We start from the raw sequence: 16,785 nt of genomic DNA, 5'->3' as shown, positions 1-16,785 counted from the left end.
GTATTAATATGTCTATCTATAATAGCATCACTATGTTTGCATATATTTTGAGATTACTTTTACAGATCTATCCTGAAATATATAGATGAATTGGTATCATGGCTAAATGTTCTTTAAAATTATTTGGGAGTATGTAGTTAGGGATAGAGATGAGACAACTTTAGTTATGTTATCATTGAAATGGATAGCTGATCATTGTAAATTTGAAAGTGATTTGAAAATTTCCAAAATTAAAAATATAATAATTTTAATTGAATTTAAAAGAAAATTTCCTCAATTTTCTAATTCCGAAGCTTTCTACGTTTCCCCCAACATGTAATTTGCCTCATTGATACTGAATGCCATAGTTTCCTTAGCCAATAAAATAAACAGAATTCGAGAAGAAGGAAAGTAGTTAATTTGTCAACAAATTGGGGAGGGCAGAAGTCCACTGTCCTGCTCTTTGGCAGAGGGCAGGGGCATTCATCCAGAGTTATAAGGGAGTAGAATGGGGGATGGGCGAGGTTCACTGAGTCTGTCCTTGCAACACAGAGTCTGGAGATTTGAATTGATGCCAGTTTACTTTCACTATCACTGGTGAATATTAATTCTGATGGTATCTTCCCAGTAACACTCTTCCCTGCAAATATAGGGAAAGAGTTTGTTAAGCCTAGAGGGGAAATTAACAAAATAGGGGAGCTTATCTGGTGGGATGTGAAGAGAGACAATTCCTTCATTACTATTTCATAATCGGTGAAAATTTATGTCCAACTTTCCATTCAAGTAAAAAAAAATAGTAAATGGCAGCAAGTTCATCCACTCATGATTTTTACTCCTTCATCCTCATTTATTTAGCATTCATCCATTAGATGCCACACAATTTTAAACATTGCAATTAGACGTGGGTTAACTCACTGTTTAGTCTGAGACAAGAAGACAGCAGAATGCAGTGTGGATTGCAAGGCATAGGGGTGATGGAAGAGTGTGCTTAGCTGAGGGTTCTGGGAAGGTTTCTTGAACGAGGTGGCTATTTGTTTAGTCTCAGAAGTATCTGAGAGGTTATTTAGGGGAAGAGAGAGAAGACATAACCCACCCCCCAGACACTGAACTAGTTTACATTTCATTACCTGATTATAATCCTGCAAAGCCCCAAATAAAGTATTGTAATTATTTTGTCTTTCAGGCACCATATGAGTAATTTCTCTACATTCACAGTGAGGACTCCAGACTCACTGATTCTAAAAATGTCATGTTATTGCATCAACACTAAGCCAGAAAGGAATTTCAATAGCTAGTGACTTTGTTGATGTTGCAAAATAATCAAGAGAGCAAAACAAGCAATAACATGTCCCTCATGAATAAAAGAGTTAATTAACAGTTTCTGTACTACATCGTGCTAATATTTATAGTCAAAAATGAAAAATTTATTTTAATCCATTTGTCTTCATGAAGTTGTTTTCCCTTAACTTGTCTGACCATTATGCCCAAAGCAAAAACTTCATCACAACTATATTCCTGTCCAAATGATGCCCCACATAATACATTCAGGCAAACTGGTTTTTATGTGTGAATATATCCTGAAATAGACTTTGAGAAAAGTTGCAGTAATCAAAATATATGTGACTGAGCCATCATGAGCAGTGTCCCATCTGGGCATGGCAAACCCGAGGAGGAAATGGATAAGCAATATCCTCTCCCATAAACAATGTACTCTCCTGTGAGGGAGACAGAACATCTTACTTTGCTACCTGTGTGGCACATAGGTTGACTGGGAAGGTCTTCTGGCCTCTGCTATCAGCATAAAACTAGGAAACAACAGCATAGCATACTGCTATGCCAATGAAGCTATAAAGCTTTAAAATGTTAGGGCAACATGGGTTTTTAAAAGGATGTTTCGAATGCATAGTTCAGCATTCATGCCTAAGAATGATGACTGCATCTTGAGCTTGTATCTTAGAGGACATCTGTGCTTCCAAAAACCAGTCTATATGTATACTGTGCAATAAGACATTTCAGTATATTTCACTCTTAATGCTGATGGAGTGCTGCACATTAAGGAACTCTGGAGCAGGCAGCCAGTAGACATTTCATCTGCTAAAATGAAAAGAGGTCAGGATAGGGGGTAAATAAATCCCTGTCATTTCAGCACACATTGGCAAAAGAAAAGACAAGTGCAACCCATCTTTATAAATAGTGTTGTTAACCCTCCTCATTTATAGTACATATTTTCAATTATCCCCATTATGATGTACTTAGCTAGAGGGCAGGTTACATTTTTTAAATGTGTTGAGAGTAGTAATGATTTAGCTAGTGCTCATTTGTTTTCTATTGCTTGGTTAAACATGCTGCATTGTCTTTTTCCTGTTTTACATACTGGATGAATAAAAAATGCTAAATTTCAAATGTGCTAATTCACTAGTTCTATGCCCTAGAGATTTTTAAAGCACCCCAGTGCTTGAGCCCCGCCTGATTGAGATTCTGATTTACATTTTTTGGGTTGGGGGCTTTATGAGTTTGTTAAAACATCCCTTGAATTGTCCAAGATTTGGTCATAGTGTACCTGGATTGAGTACACAGCAAGATCCTCTGTAGGTGGTAATGGGAGAGGAAGGGCCAGAGGCAGAGTTGCTGACTATTTGAAATCTCTCCAAATGGAATTGTTTTTAGGAGCAATAATGGTTGAAGGTAGGGAGTGGAGGAAATGAGAGACAGTCCCTGGAAATTAGAACTTTAGGTCAGGCTTCAGTGAGCACATAGTGTTGATTGCAGTAACTATGGGGAAAAAGTATGTATTTCCCTTGCTGGTGTAACAGGGTGGACCCTGAAAAAGGAGAGTGCTCATGTTCGCTGCCCCACCCAAGGAAGGATGGAGCTGAGCAGGGAGAAGGAGAAGTTGGAGAGGAGTCTAGAGAGAGAAGGAATAAGATGGGAAAACCAAAAGGAGATCTAGACGAGGACCTTGGAGCAGAAAGACATGTAAAGAAACTGTGCTTGGTTCTTGGCCTTGGGCTGGTAAAACAGATGTGGGTGGAAGACCCATGGGGAGATTTACATGGTGCTTTTTATCTTGATTTTTATTTTGTTCCTTTCCTCCCAGACATGTTGGGCCCCTTCTACCCTTTCCTAGGGGTCCCTACCAGATAGTGCTTTAGACTTGTGGCAAGCTTTTGGACCTTAATGGTCCTGTTTTGGGCCAACTCTGTTTAGCTGGGCATTTACCAATGAGGGGATGAGTAATTTGGGATTCTTGACTTGGAAACTATATTCTTTGTCTTCTCTGTTTTACACACTAATTTTATTAAAGTTCCTTTCCACTAAAGGTCTTATGCACCAGAGTATATTTTGTCTTGGTGTGGCAGGTAACAGAACCTATTTAGAACAGGTAGGTTTGGAGGTTTGGGAGTACTCCCTGCCCTATAAAACTGCCATTATAGTTTTTTCAGCTATAAACATGAATATTTCCTTCTAAAATTATGTAGAAGGGCTGTATATAAGGGATTTTAAGTTTAATGGCTATAAATATTTTTATACATATATCGCATTTGCAAAATTCTTTCAATCCCAATTAATTAGTCATTCTTAACAGCTATCTTGTGTGTTGGCTTGACAGTATTACCCACTTAGACATGCAGGAAAATTGAAGCTCCAAAAGGTTAAGTGCATTGCTTGAGGTCATATAGCAGTTCTGTAATGAGCTGGGACTAGAAATCAGAGCCTGGAGGTCTTGTCTGTTTCCAGGGTCATTGAATCTGGCCTCTGCTGCAAAATGAATGATGATTATGAAAATTTAAGAAAGTAGAATACATTTTTTTTTTTTTCAGGAAACACTTCAAGTGAAAGAAGTGTCTGGATATCCTGCAGCATATTTTCAGCATTCCTTGAAAGCTTAATAGAAAGGCTTTGCAATTGTGTTTAAATTTGTCAGTATGTAGATAAGGTCTTTAGCTCAGTTTCATTTTAAAGTACTTGGAGGTGTAGGCTGGGTATATCTGCTCTTGATATGTCTGCTCTTTATATGGAACTCAAGGATGAATAGGATGGAAGTATATGAAGACCTCCTACTCATAGTTCTTTTAGGATATTGCATGTTTCACCATTTAAGCTTTTCATTTCTCCTGAACAAAGTAAGAACATACTGGATTGATGGCATTTGGATAATAGATATAGGTTTATTTTCTCATTTCTGAATGTTTTTAAAACGGTGGAGAACTTTATTATCCATCCATACACAGTTCATTTCTGCTGTGCTAGGGAGATTTAATCGTTCATGTATATATGCTTCTGTTAACACACAACACTGGGTGCATCTACTACACAGAGCAGACACCTGATGGATATTTACAAAGGAGGCCAGTGCTGTAGGTGAGAAGTGCTTCCCTATAAGAATGAGTCATGATATCTGATTCTCCAAATGTAAGTGGGAGATAATTATAGTGATGGTGAATCCTGGCTTTGTACCTTTTCTTAAAAGGAAATCAAATCTGTTTGAATCTTAGCAATGGTTATAAATAAATTAGAAAGGGGTAGTATTCTGTATATAATTAATCAGTGGAGAGAATTTACTTTTTAAGAATTTAGTGTTAAAGATACTTAGGCTGCCTGACATCATACTGAGATCTCTATTTATAGAATTGACTTAGAGACAGTCTTTTTAGTGACCATTTGGTCATTAAATTAAATTCCAAATTACTATTTTGAATTTTCACCAAATTGAAATTATTTTTCCTTTTATTTATATTCCATATTGATTAAATTCTAGCTCCCTTTAATTTAAAAAAAAAAAAAAAACATTTTTTTTTCTATAAAAATACATGCGCCCTCCCTGGTGGCGCAGCAGGTTAAAGCACTGCACTAAGAAGCTGAAACCACTTCCACATGAGTTCGATTCCCGCCTGCCCAGGAGGTGACCACATGGCGTGGCAGACCTCTCCTGACCCGCCCGCTGCTCCCCTCAGCAGTGTACTTCTTCGATCTGCCTGTTCTGCTCCCCACTTTGTCTCTGGTGAAGTCTTTCGCCACCCCTGAGTTTCTGCCTGTACCCCAGTTCTGTATGCACAAATAAATCTTAAAAAAAAAATACATGCAACATAACTCCAGTTGATTATTCCTTTCCCTTTCATTTTTAATGTAGTGATTCATGAGCTAACATCCTTGGAACACAAAACGGTCTTCTTTGAATGCATAAATTGTTATCATAAGCAAAAATCTGTGACATGAACTAAAAGGTCCAGTGATTAGATTGAGTTCATAATACTTAAAAGAGCACTACTGTGTACATTTTGCATGTATTTAAAATGCATTCCCGTACTGCAGAGAAACAGAATGTACATGTTTTTACATTCACATGATATATGTGAAAATCACAACACATTAAATACTTTCTAGACTTTAAGTTAACTTTAAAGTCTGTTAAGACTTCAGACAATTGCTTTAATCTTGTTAAGCATCAGTTACCTTGGCTATAAAACAGGCCCTATATGGCCTTTGATTTTTTCTGAATAATCAAATGTTTCTTTACTTTGTTGTTGCTTAGAAGAACTAGAGTATAAGCCAAGGGTGCACAGGAGACAAAGTGGGGAGCAGAGTGGGAGCAGAGTGAGCCATATGTTGGTTTGCTCCCTGGCTGGGGATCGAACTCAGGCCGTAACAGTGATAGTGCTGAGACTTAACCCCTAGCCCAATAGGGAGGCCTGTGAGTGATCCTATGTTTCATATAAACTGGGTTTCTTCTGGAAGTCACTTGATGCAATATTAATATTTAAGTCAGGATAATAGACATTAACCCAGACTGCCCTAAGCAAATAGGATATTTGATCACTCTAATTCTCTCCAGTGATATGAGAAAGTAATTGGTACTAATTGCCTTGCTATTGTAGCTTAATTTACAGGAACATGGTATGATTTTAAGTCACTCATGGTGAACCCTTCAGATTCAGAATGTGGATGTGACCCAGCACTGAGTGGAAGACCATTTTGTCACTTTTTCTTTTAATCAGAAGTTGTTTCAACTATTGAAGCTTCTCTTCTATTTTTAAACTTGTTTTTCTCACCTTTGCTTGAATCTCTGTTATACTAGAGAGGATTTTCCATACCAAATAATATATACATGTTTTGTATGCAAAATTACCTTTAATTTCCACAGCAGTCATATGAAACAGTTTTAGTTGGCCTGTTTTATAGCCAAAGTACCTGATGCTTAACAAGATTAAAACAATTGTCTGAAGTCTAACAGACTTTAGAGTTAACTTAAAGTCTAGAAAGTATTTAATGTGTTGTGATTTTCACAATGGGTCTTAAAATACCATTGGTGTCATCCTTTTGCTTCAAGAGCAATTAGAAATCATGAGCTGAATTTTGGTTTTGGTTTCAATTATGACCTGGATGTGAAAGTGGAGGGGAAGGAAGACAGCACCAGATGAGAACCAGAGGTGAAAGGCCATATGCCTGGAAATACATTGTTGCTATGAAACAGAATGTGAGTCTGTGGTATATTAGAGATATTATAATAGTGAAAGAGCTACTTTAGAAAAGAAGGGAAAATCAAAGATCATATATTTAAAATCTGCCATCAGAATTATGTGATTGGTATCAGAATAACAATCATACATTGCTAATACATAATCATCTACATCTCCTCCCCACATTGTTTTTAGAAAGTCTCACTCATGTGTTCATCTGCAGCTGTACCTCACTGGTCAGCTGGTGTTTATATTTACTGTGCTCTACTTTCACGTTTCAAATCACTTGGAAGCTTTCTGTGTTAATTGCTTATTCCAAATCATTGATATAATATTCCTGAAACCAGGACTGAACATGATACTTCAATTCAGTTTAATGTTCCCAGCTTACCTGTCTGTGGAACAACCGTATGTATTCTTCACGTATTGGTTTCTTCAATCTTCGCTATTCTCTTTCTGGGAAAGGCTGACATAGAACTTCACAGAGAATCTAACAAATATTCCTTAATATTTGTAGCCAACTCATGTTTCCCATATTAAATAAGATTTTTCATCTTTAAGTTGCTATTATTTCTAAATGATACTTTTTTTTACTGTAATTAATAGCTCAAGTTTAATTATACCTGATGACTTAGTGATGGTAAATATGCATAAATTGAAGTTGAATTTTGACTAGTAGTTTATTAGCAGTAATCATGCTTCAGCAGTTGTTTATGTTTTCAAATAGGCACTTTAATTTATTGTTATTTTTAATAGGACTAATTAGGTTGAAACTATCACTCACAAAACCCTACAAACAGTGTGTTTTTATTGACACTTGAAGACTTCTGCCAACAGGATGCTATTGAAAATTTGATTAGAATGGATGAGGTATCCCTTGAGAATACAGACATATTATGAGGTGAATGCCTTCCCTAGAATTCGTTTCTCTTTCACTTCATCTTATTATAATGTCTCATATGTAAAAAGAGCATAGTCGTTGCTATTTGTTACCTATAGTTTTCATTTTAGAGAGACAACTTAGGCATTTTATTTACCTCTTCCACAATTATTTTCTTACATGTAAAATGATAAAAAGGTGAGGCTGGTGATGATACCTTGTAAGTGTGGCAATAATAAAATGAGACAGTATAGGAAAGTACTGAGAAATGAATCTGATAAAGATTATGGAGATATTTAGTGGAAACTTAAATACATTTTACTCATATATGTAATCCAGATATTTTCCACTTGCAAAACTACTATGTTTTCCTTCTCATACTTAATCCCCCAAAATCACTTTTTTTCTAGTGTTTTCACTGAACAAGGAAGCTTTGTTTTGCACCACTTTCTGAGAGCCACTTTACCATTGGCTCATCTTCTCTTGCCTAACTATTGTGTTGGGCTGCCACTTCCTTTGTTGCTAATTACCTCTTGAATTTGTGGAATTTCCATTCTCTTTTGATAAAAAATACCCTTACAGTGAGGAGTGAAGAGCTGCAGTGAGGAGACCAAGACTGCTACATTCCAATGGTAGGCCCCATGCCCTTGAGTGTCTTGTGACACTAGCTAAGTTGGTCTGCTGAACATAACAAACTGTGCTGAAAGCTTGGTCATAACAAGAGAAATTTACATCATAGGAAGGGAAAACTACTGCTTTAAAGCTGAATGCTACATATGAATATTCTAAAGTTCAAGATAAAGAAACACACACATCAATCCAGAAAGAGAAACTTTAATAAATGTTTCAAAATTACTGGTGTTGTTTCTCTGTGTCAGGATGCTTCATTACCTCTCTCTCTTCAAAAACATACATTTGTTCATCTTTTCTTCAATGATAATCAGTTCTCTCTATGAAAGATCTTAACCGCTGTTCTAAAAATTTCTTTTGCCCATAGAGTGCATCTGTCTCAGCATCAACCTAAACATTGCATGGTTATCAATACAAGTATTATTTCAATACAAGTATTATTTCTATTCTTTGAATTATTTGATCTTAGAATTATACTATAGAAAAGAACAAAATTTTTGTGTGTCAGTGTGCTTTGTGCGTGAAGTGTGTGTGTGTGCAATATTAAGGAAGAAGCATTAATCCATGTTTTTTCTCGGTGTGAAGTAAAGATATACAGTTCATTTTTCCTGTTGTTTTCAATCTTTATTTCTGATCTCCTAAAGTAACACTTGAACAGTGCATACATGCATATAAACACAACACAACCACAGGCATATATTCTAAAGGTTAACAGTTTTCAAAGTACAGCATAATAGAAATTGAGAGTGGAGGAAAGGACTTTTTCCTAAAGACATAATTATTTACAAAAATTGGCCCCACCCAAATGAATATAATTTTTGTGTTATTACACAGAACTGTTTTAATTACAGTCACAACCCAGCAAATTTTGGGTTCAGATATACACAAACACAATCAAACAAATACCGTAATAGAGCATTTCCCAGTGCATATAAAAATTCTGTTGATGCTACTCTGTAGTCTACTCAGTGTGAAATAGTATATATACAAATATATAGATTAATTTAAAATATTTTGTTTCTAAAAAAATGCTAGTCATCATGTTTATCTTCAGCATCTTAATATTTTTGCAAGGGAAATACTTGGTCTCACTACTGACGGCTGCTCACTGATCGGGATGGCAATTAATGATCGTTGGGGTAGCAACAATTAATTTTGCTGCATCAGTTTACTCTCCCTTTCACAAAACAGTTTTCTGTAACTGGCAGTGCTATATGATATCATTTTATCCTGCTATAACTTTCAAAGTTGGAGTCATCTTTTCAATTCCTGGCATTGTTTTATCAGCTAAGTTTACATAACCGAAATTTTTGTTTTCATTTAAATACTTTCATCAATATATTCTAAACAAGTAAGTTTCTTTGAGGGGAGCAGCGGGTGGGTCAGGAGAGGTCTGCCTCACCATGTGAATCACCTCCGGGGCAGGCAGGGATCGAACTCATGCAGAAGTGGCTTTAGATTCTCAGTGCTGTGCTTTAACCCGCTGCACCACTAGGGAGGGCCACAAGCAACTCTTAATCTGTTAAAGTTTCATCATGAGATTGCAGTAATCAAGTCATATTATAAGGTCCCTCCTCTAATTATCCTGTTCATTCCACCACATCTGCAAGCAACTGTTCCCTTCATTGAAGTCTTACACCCCTCAAAATCATCCAGGAAGATTGAAATCATTTTTAAAAAGATTATTTGTGTGTACAAGAACTGTGGTTCAGGCCTGATATTGGGGGGGTGGGGGTGGGCGGAGAGTGGGGCGATGAGAGAATTCATCAGAGACAGAGTGGAGGAGCAGAACAGGCAGATGTACTGAAATACACTGCTAAGGGGAACAGTGGGCGGGTCAGGAGAGGTCTCTATGCCATGTGGGTCACCTCCCTGGCCAGGTATCAGATTCAGGCTGCAGTGGCTGTGGGTAACTTCATAATGCTACACTTTAACCAGTTGCCCCACCAGGGAGAGCCCAGATTAAAATCATCTTATTCCATATTCCTTTTCAAGTAGTATTATTTTCACCTCCTCCCATGAATCATGATTGTTCTAATGACCCGTAGAATGGTGACTCCTTCCAAAATGTCTCCAATAGACACAGCTCAGTTCCATCAGAGTAAATGATGACAGCTTAGTCTTAAAAAAATCTATTTCTTAAAAAATGAGATTTAAAAGTCTAAATGACTGTTTGATACATGGAATACACAAGTGATATTGTGAAAATTATATTAATTTTCTTGTAAATATGCAGCAGAGCTCTGTTGACCAGAGTACATTGCCAAAGAGGAGTAATATTTTGAAAGAAGTCTTTTCTGAGTGGTAGATCTCAACAGTGGCCTTAAAATATTCACTAAATTATGCTGTGAAGAGATGTGCTACCATCCAGGTTTTGCTGTTCCATTTATAAGGAATAGCAGAGTAGCTTTAGCTTAATTCTTAAGAGCTGTAGGATTTTAGAATGGGAAGTGATCGCTGGCTTCAACTTAACGTCATCAGTTGCATTAACTCCTAACAAAGGGCTAGGCCTGTCCTTTGAGGCTGTGAAACCAGGAATTGATTTCTCCCTAGCTAAGAAATACCTAGATGGTATCTCTTTCCAACATAGAGCTACTTAATGTGCATAGAAAATCTTCTGTTTAGTATAGCCAACTTCATGAATGATCTTAGCCAACTCCTCTGCTTAACTTGTTGCAGATTTGATACCAGCACTTACTATGGCACCTTCCATGACTGTGATGTTATAGAAACTGCTTTGCTAAACTTCATCAACTAACCTATGCTTCATAACCTAGGTTTTTCTATTTCTGCTTCTTCATCTCTCTCAACCTTCATAGAATTGAAGAGAGTTATGGCTTTATTTTTAATTAGGTCTTGGCTTAAAGGAATACTGTGACAGGTTTAAATGTCTAATCTAGGTAACTTAAACTTTCTCTGGGTCAACTACAAAGTTTTCTTTTTTTTTTTATCATTCATGCATTCACTGAAGTAACACTTTCATTCCATCAAAAACATTACTTTTGATTCACAACTTGGCTATATGTGCTAGAGACCTACCTATCATCAACCTATCTGCATTTTCAGCAATCATTCATCACTACGCTTAGTTATTTCTGTTTTGTTATAAAAGGGACATATGTATGCTTCTTCCTTCCACTTGAACAGCTAGAGGACATTAAAGGGTCACTAAATGGACTCATCTCCTGTTTCCAGGAATAGCATGGCCTAAAGAAAATGAGAGAAATGGGAGAATGGACAGTCTGAGTAGTTGAAACACTCTGAAACACTCTCCCCCTCTTCTTGTCTTCTTTTTTCCCTTCTATTGTGTGCTCCATTCCCTTGCTGCTGAAATTGAACCAGAATCCAGTGGACAAAAGAGCCACTGATGCACCTCTTTCATGGTCAGTTCTGGGGTACATAGTAATTAAAAAGGGTTCTGTTAAGTAGATGGAGTAAAAGATCCCAGTATCTCCTTAATGTGTGGTTCAAGATAATGAAATGTACAAATGTTAGGTTTCCCCTTCTCATGGTCTCATTTACATAATATAAATGAATTTTTTAAAGGTTTATTTATTTATGCATGCAGAACTGGGGTACTGGCCAGAGGTACAGGGGCGGTGAGAGGATTCATCAGAGACAGAGTGGGGAACAGAACAGGCAGACTGTCAAAGTACACTGCTGAGGGGAGCAGCAGTTAGACAGGTGAGACAGGACAGGTCTGCCACGCCATGTGAGTCACCTCTGAGCCCGGGGATTGAACTCACACTGAGGCAGCTGCAGCCAGCTTGCAGTGCTATGCTCTAACCCACTGCACCATCAGAGAGGGCTGATGGAAATGAAATTTTTAAATGCTGATTCTTTGTCAAAGGATAGTTAAACTAAGGTAGATTTAACAGATTGTGGAGCAGAAAAACTGATGATGACACAGTACAGCCATGACCTAATTAGCAGGAATGTGGTGGCAGCAGAAAAGGAAGTTCAGCTACCTATGAAGACTCTTCAGAACCTTCGTGGGTCTGTTGGAGGTCAGGAATGGAGCTTAAAAAAAAAAAAAATTGTAAAAATTTGAAAGGCATTACAATGCAAATTCTCATCAATTATAGCAGAAAGTCAATAAATAATGTTTGAAGTTAATACATCAATAAGTAATTACATAAACATATTTATAGATTTAAATGTAACCACAGAAAAACTAAATTTGTAAACAACCCAAAATGGGGCTCTCCCTGGTAGCGCAACAGGTTAAAGTATAGTACTATATAGCTATGGAGCCACTGTAACAGGAATTGTACCCCGGCCAGGGGTCATTCAACATGGCTCATCAGACCTCTCCTGTTCTACCCACTGCTCCCTTTAGCAGTGCATTTCAGTACATCTGCCTGTTCTGCTTCCCATGCTGTCTCTGGTGACTCCTCTCACCGCCCTGCACCTCTGGCTTGTACCTCAGTTCTTGTATGCATTAATAAACATTTTTAAAAGATTTATTTATTTATGCATACAGAACCGGGGTACAGGCCAGAGGTACAGGGGAGCAGAACAGGCTGATTGACAAAGTACACTGCTGAGGGGAACAGTGGGCGCACGGTCAGGAGAGGTCTGCCTCAACATGTGGATCACCTCTGGGGCAGGCAGGGATCAAACTCTGCTGAAGTGGCTTTAGCATCTTAGAGTTGTGCTTTAACCTGCTGTGCCACCAGGGAGGGCCCAATAAATATTAAAAAAAAAAAAGTTCTGGGAGAAGGTGAGTTGTGTGTCGGTTGTCTTTTTTCTTTTCTTTTTTTTTTTTTTTTTGTTAATAATCTGTATAAAGATGTGAACATACAATATTAATAAAAGGCCCTATTTTTTCCTTTTCTTTTGCTCGACTTAGTGTACTGGCTCTTTAGAAATTTTCTTCCTAACATCCTTAGGTTTGTTATTTGTTCCAAGTTTATAAATTAATTCAATTTTCTCCCATACAGCCTTTCCTATCCATTCTTCATAGCCCCACACATATGCACAAGCAAACTATACATATATATCTTCCCTCTCAATGAAGTTACTTGTCTTTCTCTATAAGTTCAAAACCTTTTCTAGAACTGTTTTCTTGGTCTACGATGGCTTAACATTCAAGTTCAAGAATGCACTCCTTCTTCTCCAGAGCTCTCTTTGGTTTCTGGAGGCAACTCTTCTTTTTTCTCTCCTAATACTATCTCATGCTTCTCTCCATCCAATGTCCCATAAGGCTTGTCTCTGCCTCCTTTCCCATTTTGTTAAATTGTAAGTGCAAAAAAATCTTCATATCCAGTGCAATAAGTTGCACATAGTAATTGAAACAGCTGCTAACCATAGTAGTTATAATTGATCTTTGTTATTGCTGTTAATTCAGAAGACATCTAAAGATGATGAAATGAATGCCCCAACACATTAAAGTGAATACCAGCTTTTTCTTTTTTAATTGAAGTGCCTATTATTATTTCTTTCTCAGCAAAACCATGAAGTAGGCAATATTTTGTTCTGTCACTATTTTAGTGCCTCTGCCCTGAATTTCTATTACTACCATTTCAAATTATGAAGAAAAAGAAATCTAATAAGTGGATAACCATAAAAAATGTATTTCCAATGTGTTGATGTTTATGAGTTTTGCACTGTAAAAAAGTCTTACCTAAAAGAAATGCCTCACTGGAGGGAGGTTTTTTTTTTCTTTTATTATGAATATTATCAATGAAATACACTTGTTTTACATCATTGTTAATATTTTGGCTATAGAACATTTCTCCCCTCAGTGGTGATCATCATAGTGCTCCTAACACCAGAGCATCCTTAGTCCTCCACCATATTCCATTAAGCTCCCCCACCCTCCCCCTTCCTTATCTTTTCCTTTCTCCTTCCAACACCATCCCCCTTCTTGGATGCCTCAAATCTATGATCAGTTTTCAAGGGTCGGTTTTCGTTTGTCTTTGACTAGTGGAGGGAGTAATTTGAAAGGTAAAACTGTAGGTCCCTTAATGATTAGAGATCTCACAAATTAGTCCATGTAACTCTCATGATAAGGAAATACATATATTTCTACATTATATTCATATAATAAATTGAAGGCACATTAAGTCAATGAGAGATCATCTTTGCATACCAGAACACAGATTGAAATAGTTGTTATGTATGAAATGTCTATCTCAGAAATTTGATTAATAAGCCCTGATTTGACTTGTTTTTCTCTTTACTCAGGCATTCATTCATTCCTCATGTTGCAACTTCACCTTTTCTCCCCTCCCCCCACAATTTGTTTTCTAACCCTGAATTTTTCTTGGCATTCACATAAAAGGGCACTATAATTTTTATTTTTCCTTTACTTCAGGAAATGCAACAATAAAACAGTCTCGACACAGGATTATCATCCAAGAAGCAGCCAATGGAGGCCAAGAATGCCCAGATACCTTATTTGAAGAGCGAGAGTGTGAAGATGTGTCATTGTGTCCCATGCATCGGTAATTAGTTACCTTTTTAAAATAATCATTAGACTTCAGAATACATCATGACCCATTTTCTTTTGAATAATATGTGATTGTATAAAGAAATAACAAGAGATAATATTTACATTTAACTACTTAGATTTCCCCCTGCTTCTCTGGAATATATTTTCATAGAGTAAAGGTTATGAAAGTTTAACTGGAAATGAAACAAACCTGTTTTGATTCTAAGTAGGCAACTGGAGTCTTGCCATACAGCAATCAGGTTTCAGAATTAGGATCCCAAAGATTCAAAATGACATTTTTACCTGGAAAACATGCATGCACACACACACACCCCACATTTATTTTACTTTAATCAAAAACTAACATACAAATTTGTGTACTTCTTCAGTAATTATATATTTTTAAATAATATGTTTATTTTTACATCATTTTGTTCATTTTTCCATCTTAGTTGTAATCTCCTTGGGCTTCCCATCACCATATCACCCATGTGCCATCACCAAAGTCCAGTGCTTTTCCCTCCCCCCCACTGTTTTTGATCCCATTCTCCACCTCACCCCCATAAATTGTCGCTGGTATATAACTCTTCATTATTATTTTCTCGCCTGGTCCATTATACTGCTATAAGTGAAACCAATCGATATTTTTCCTTTTCTTTCTGGCTTATTTCACTAAGCATGATCTTTTCCAGCTCCATCCATGTTGCTGAAATAGACATGTCTTTCTTTTTTTTCTTTTTTTTCTGCTACTGCATAATATTCCATTGTGTATATGTACCACATCTTTTTAATCCAGTCATCCGCTTTTGGGCACTTGGGCTGCTTCCATGTCTTTCCACTTGTAAATAATGTAAATAAACATGAGGGTGCAGGTATCTTTTTGAATCAGTGTTTTTGTGTCCTTTGGGTAGATACCTAGGAGTGGGATTGCTTGGTCATATGGAAGCTCCATGGTTAGCAGTTTAAGGAACCTCCAAACAGTTTTCCATTGTGGTTGTACTAGTTTGCATTCCCACCAGCAGTACAGGAAGACTTCCTTTTTCTCCACATCCTCGCCAACATTTGTTGTTGCTAGTTGTGGAAGATATGCCATTCTCACTGGGGTGAGGTGGTATCTCATTGTGGTTTTTATTTGCATCTCCCTTATTACAAGTGATCTTCAGTAATTATTTTAATTAAAATATATTTTTGGTTTTCAGTTTTGTTAACATGTGCACATTTGAAGAAACTATCTTGTTATAAAAAATACTTAAGTTATAGGCAATTTTTTAATACATAGTTTTATTATTGTCCCTGTGTGTTCTTCTGAACACGTTGGTGACTAATATTTGCAAAACACCTGAGATTTGTGTGTCTAGTCATAAACTTCCACTCTGCTAAGATTGGATCAAGCCATTGCTTTTAGTACATAAGGATTAAATTCACTGTTCGTTTTTCAGATTTGTGAAAAATTCCCCGTGGTCTTAAAAATCAAATAACTGCCAGCACAACTTAAAAATGCCTCTAGCCATAATACCTAGGGTTGCTTCTTATTACTTGAGAAACTGTATCTTAAAACTGAAATTCAAGGCCTAATTTTTCAAGTTCTTTTTTTTTTTAGAGATTCCACATTAGACAAAGTTTAGAGTGTTATTGAAGTAGTCTGATTTGCTATCGATTTTATCTTCTCTTCTCCCACTGTTTCTATCTGATAACCAGCTTGGGGAGGATGTAAATAAACTCTGGGAACATGCCCAGACTACCAGAGCTTCCTCATTAACCACAGGGTCATTGTGGAATCACTGTCAATATTCTTCCTTTGTCCCATGTATAAATATTGAAATGTCTAAATCCAGCAAAATAGCTCTCAGAAAGAGTAACCAATTGAAAAAAATTAGCCAAATCAAATATTTTTAGACGTATTTATGAACCCAGGGCTATTATAATCAGAGAAAATGCTAGAGGCGGTTAGTGGGCTCTTGCTTTTCTACTGCCCTCTCTCTAGTCAACTTGAAGCACTTAAATGTAGGCATTCATGTTTGAACTAGTTTCTATCATGTACCTCCTGCCATTTTCCCCAGACAGCAGTTCTTCTGTGCATGGATTGGAACGTTGGTTCATTTTTCCTGATGTGTAGTTTATTATGTGTCCAAGTTATCCACATTATTCTCTTAGCAAAACACCCTTGAATTCTGAGCACTATGATTCTGATTTAGATTTTGCTTCATGCCCTTTTTATCCACCTCCCCACACAACAGCCCCTCAACCAGCATTAGACTGCTAGGGAGCCATGATAATATATTCCTTATTTTTTCCTGATCCTTCATTTTGGCTCCATTAAGGTAACATATTCACACATTTAACAAATTAAAACAAAATCAAAATGTTTATACAAGTTTTTCTGTGAATTTGAGCATGTCCCA

The 16,785-nt window shown here is 36.9% G+C and overlaps 1 protein-coding gene across 4 annotated transcripts in view; it reads left to right on the top strand.

The window, feature by feature from the left end:
• The window catches only part of THSD7B (thrombospondin, type I, domain containing 7B), a 792,320-nt gene that overhangs the window by 454,668 nt on the left and 320,867 nt on the right, over positions 1-16,785 (top strand). For 3 of the 4 annotated variants that reach the window (XM_012728237.1, XM_012728251.1, XM_012728242.1), the window contains one exon: positions 14,267-14,396. The exons of the other annotated variant lie outside the window; for it this stretch is intronic. In XM_012728237.1, the coding sequence (XP_012583691.1) occupies positions 14,267-14,396 (130 nt within the window). The remainder of the gene's footprint in view (positions 1-14,266; positions 14,397-16,785) is intronic. 4 annotated transcript variants of the gene reach the window in all.

The sequence above is a fragment of the Condylura cristata genome, unplaced genomic scaffold (assembly GCF_000260355.1).
Source record: "Condylura cristata isolate star-nosed mole 26May11 unplaced genomic scaffold, ConCri1.0 scaffold00002, whole genome shotgun sequence".
Taxonomy (NCBI): Eukaryota; Metazoa; Chordata; class Mammalia; order Eulipotyphla; family Talpidae; genus Condylura; species Condylura cristata.
The sequence above is the reverse complement of the archived record's forward strand: the minus strand, read 5'-3'. Positions and strand labels throughout refer to the sequence as shown.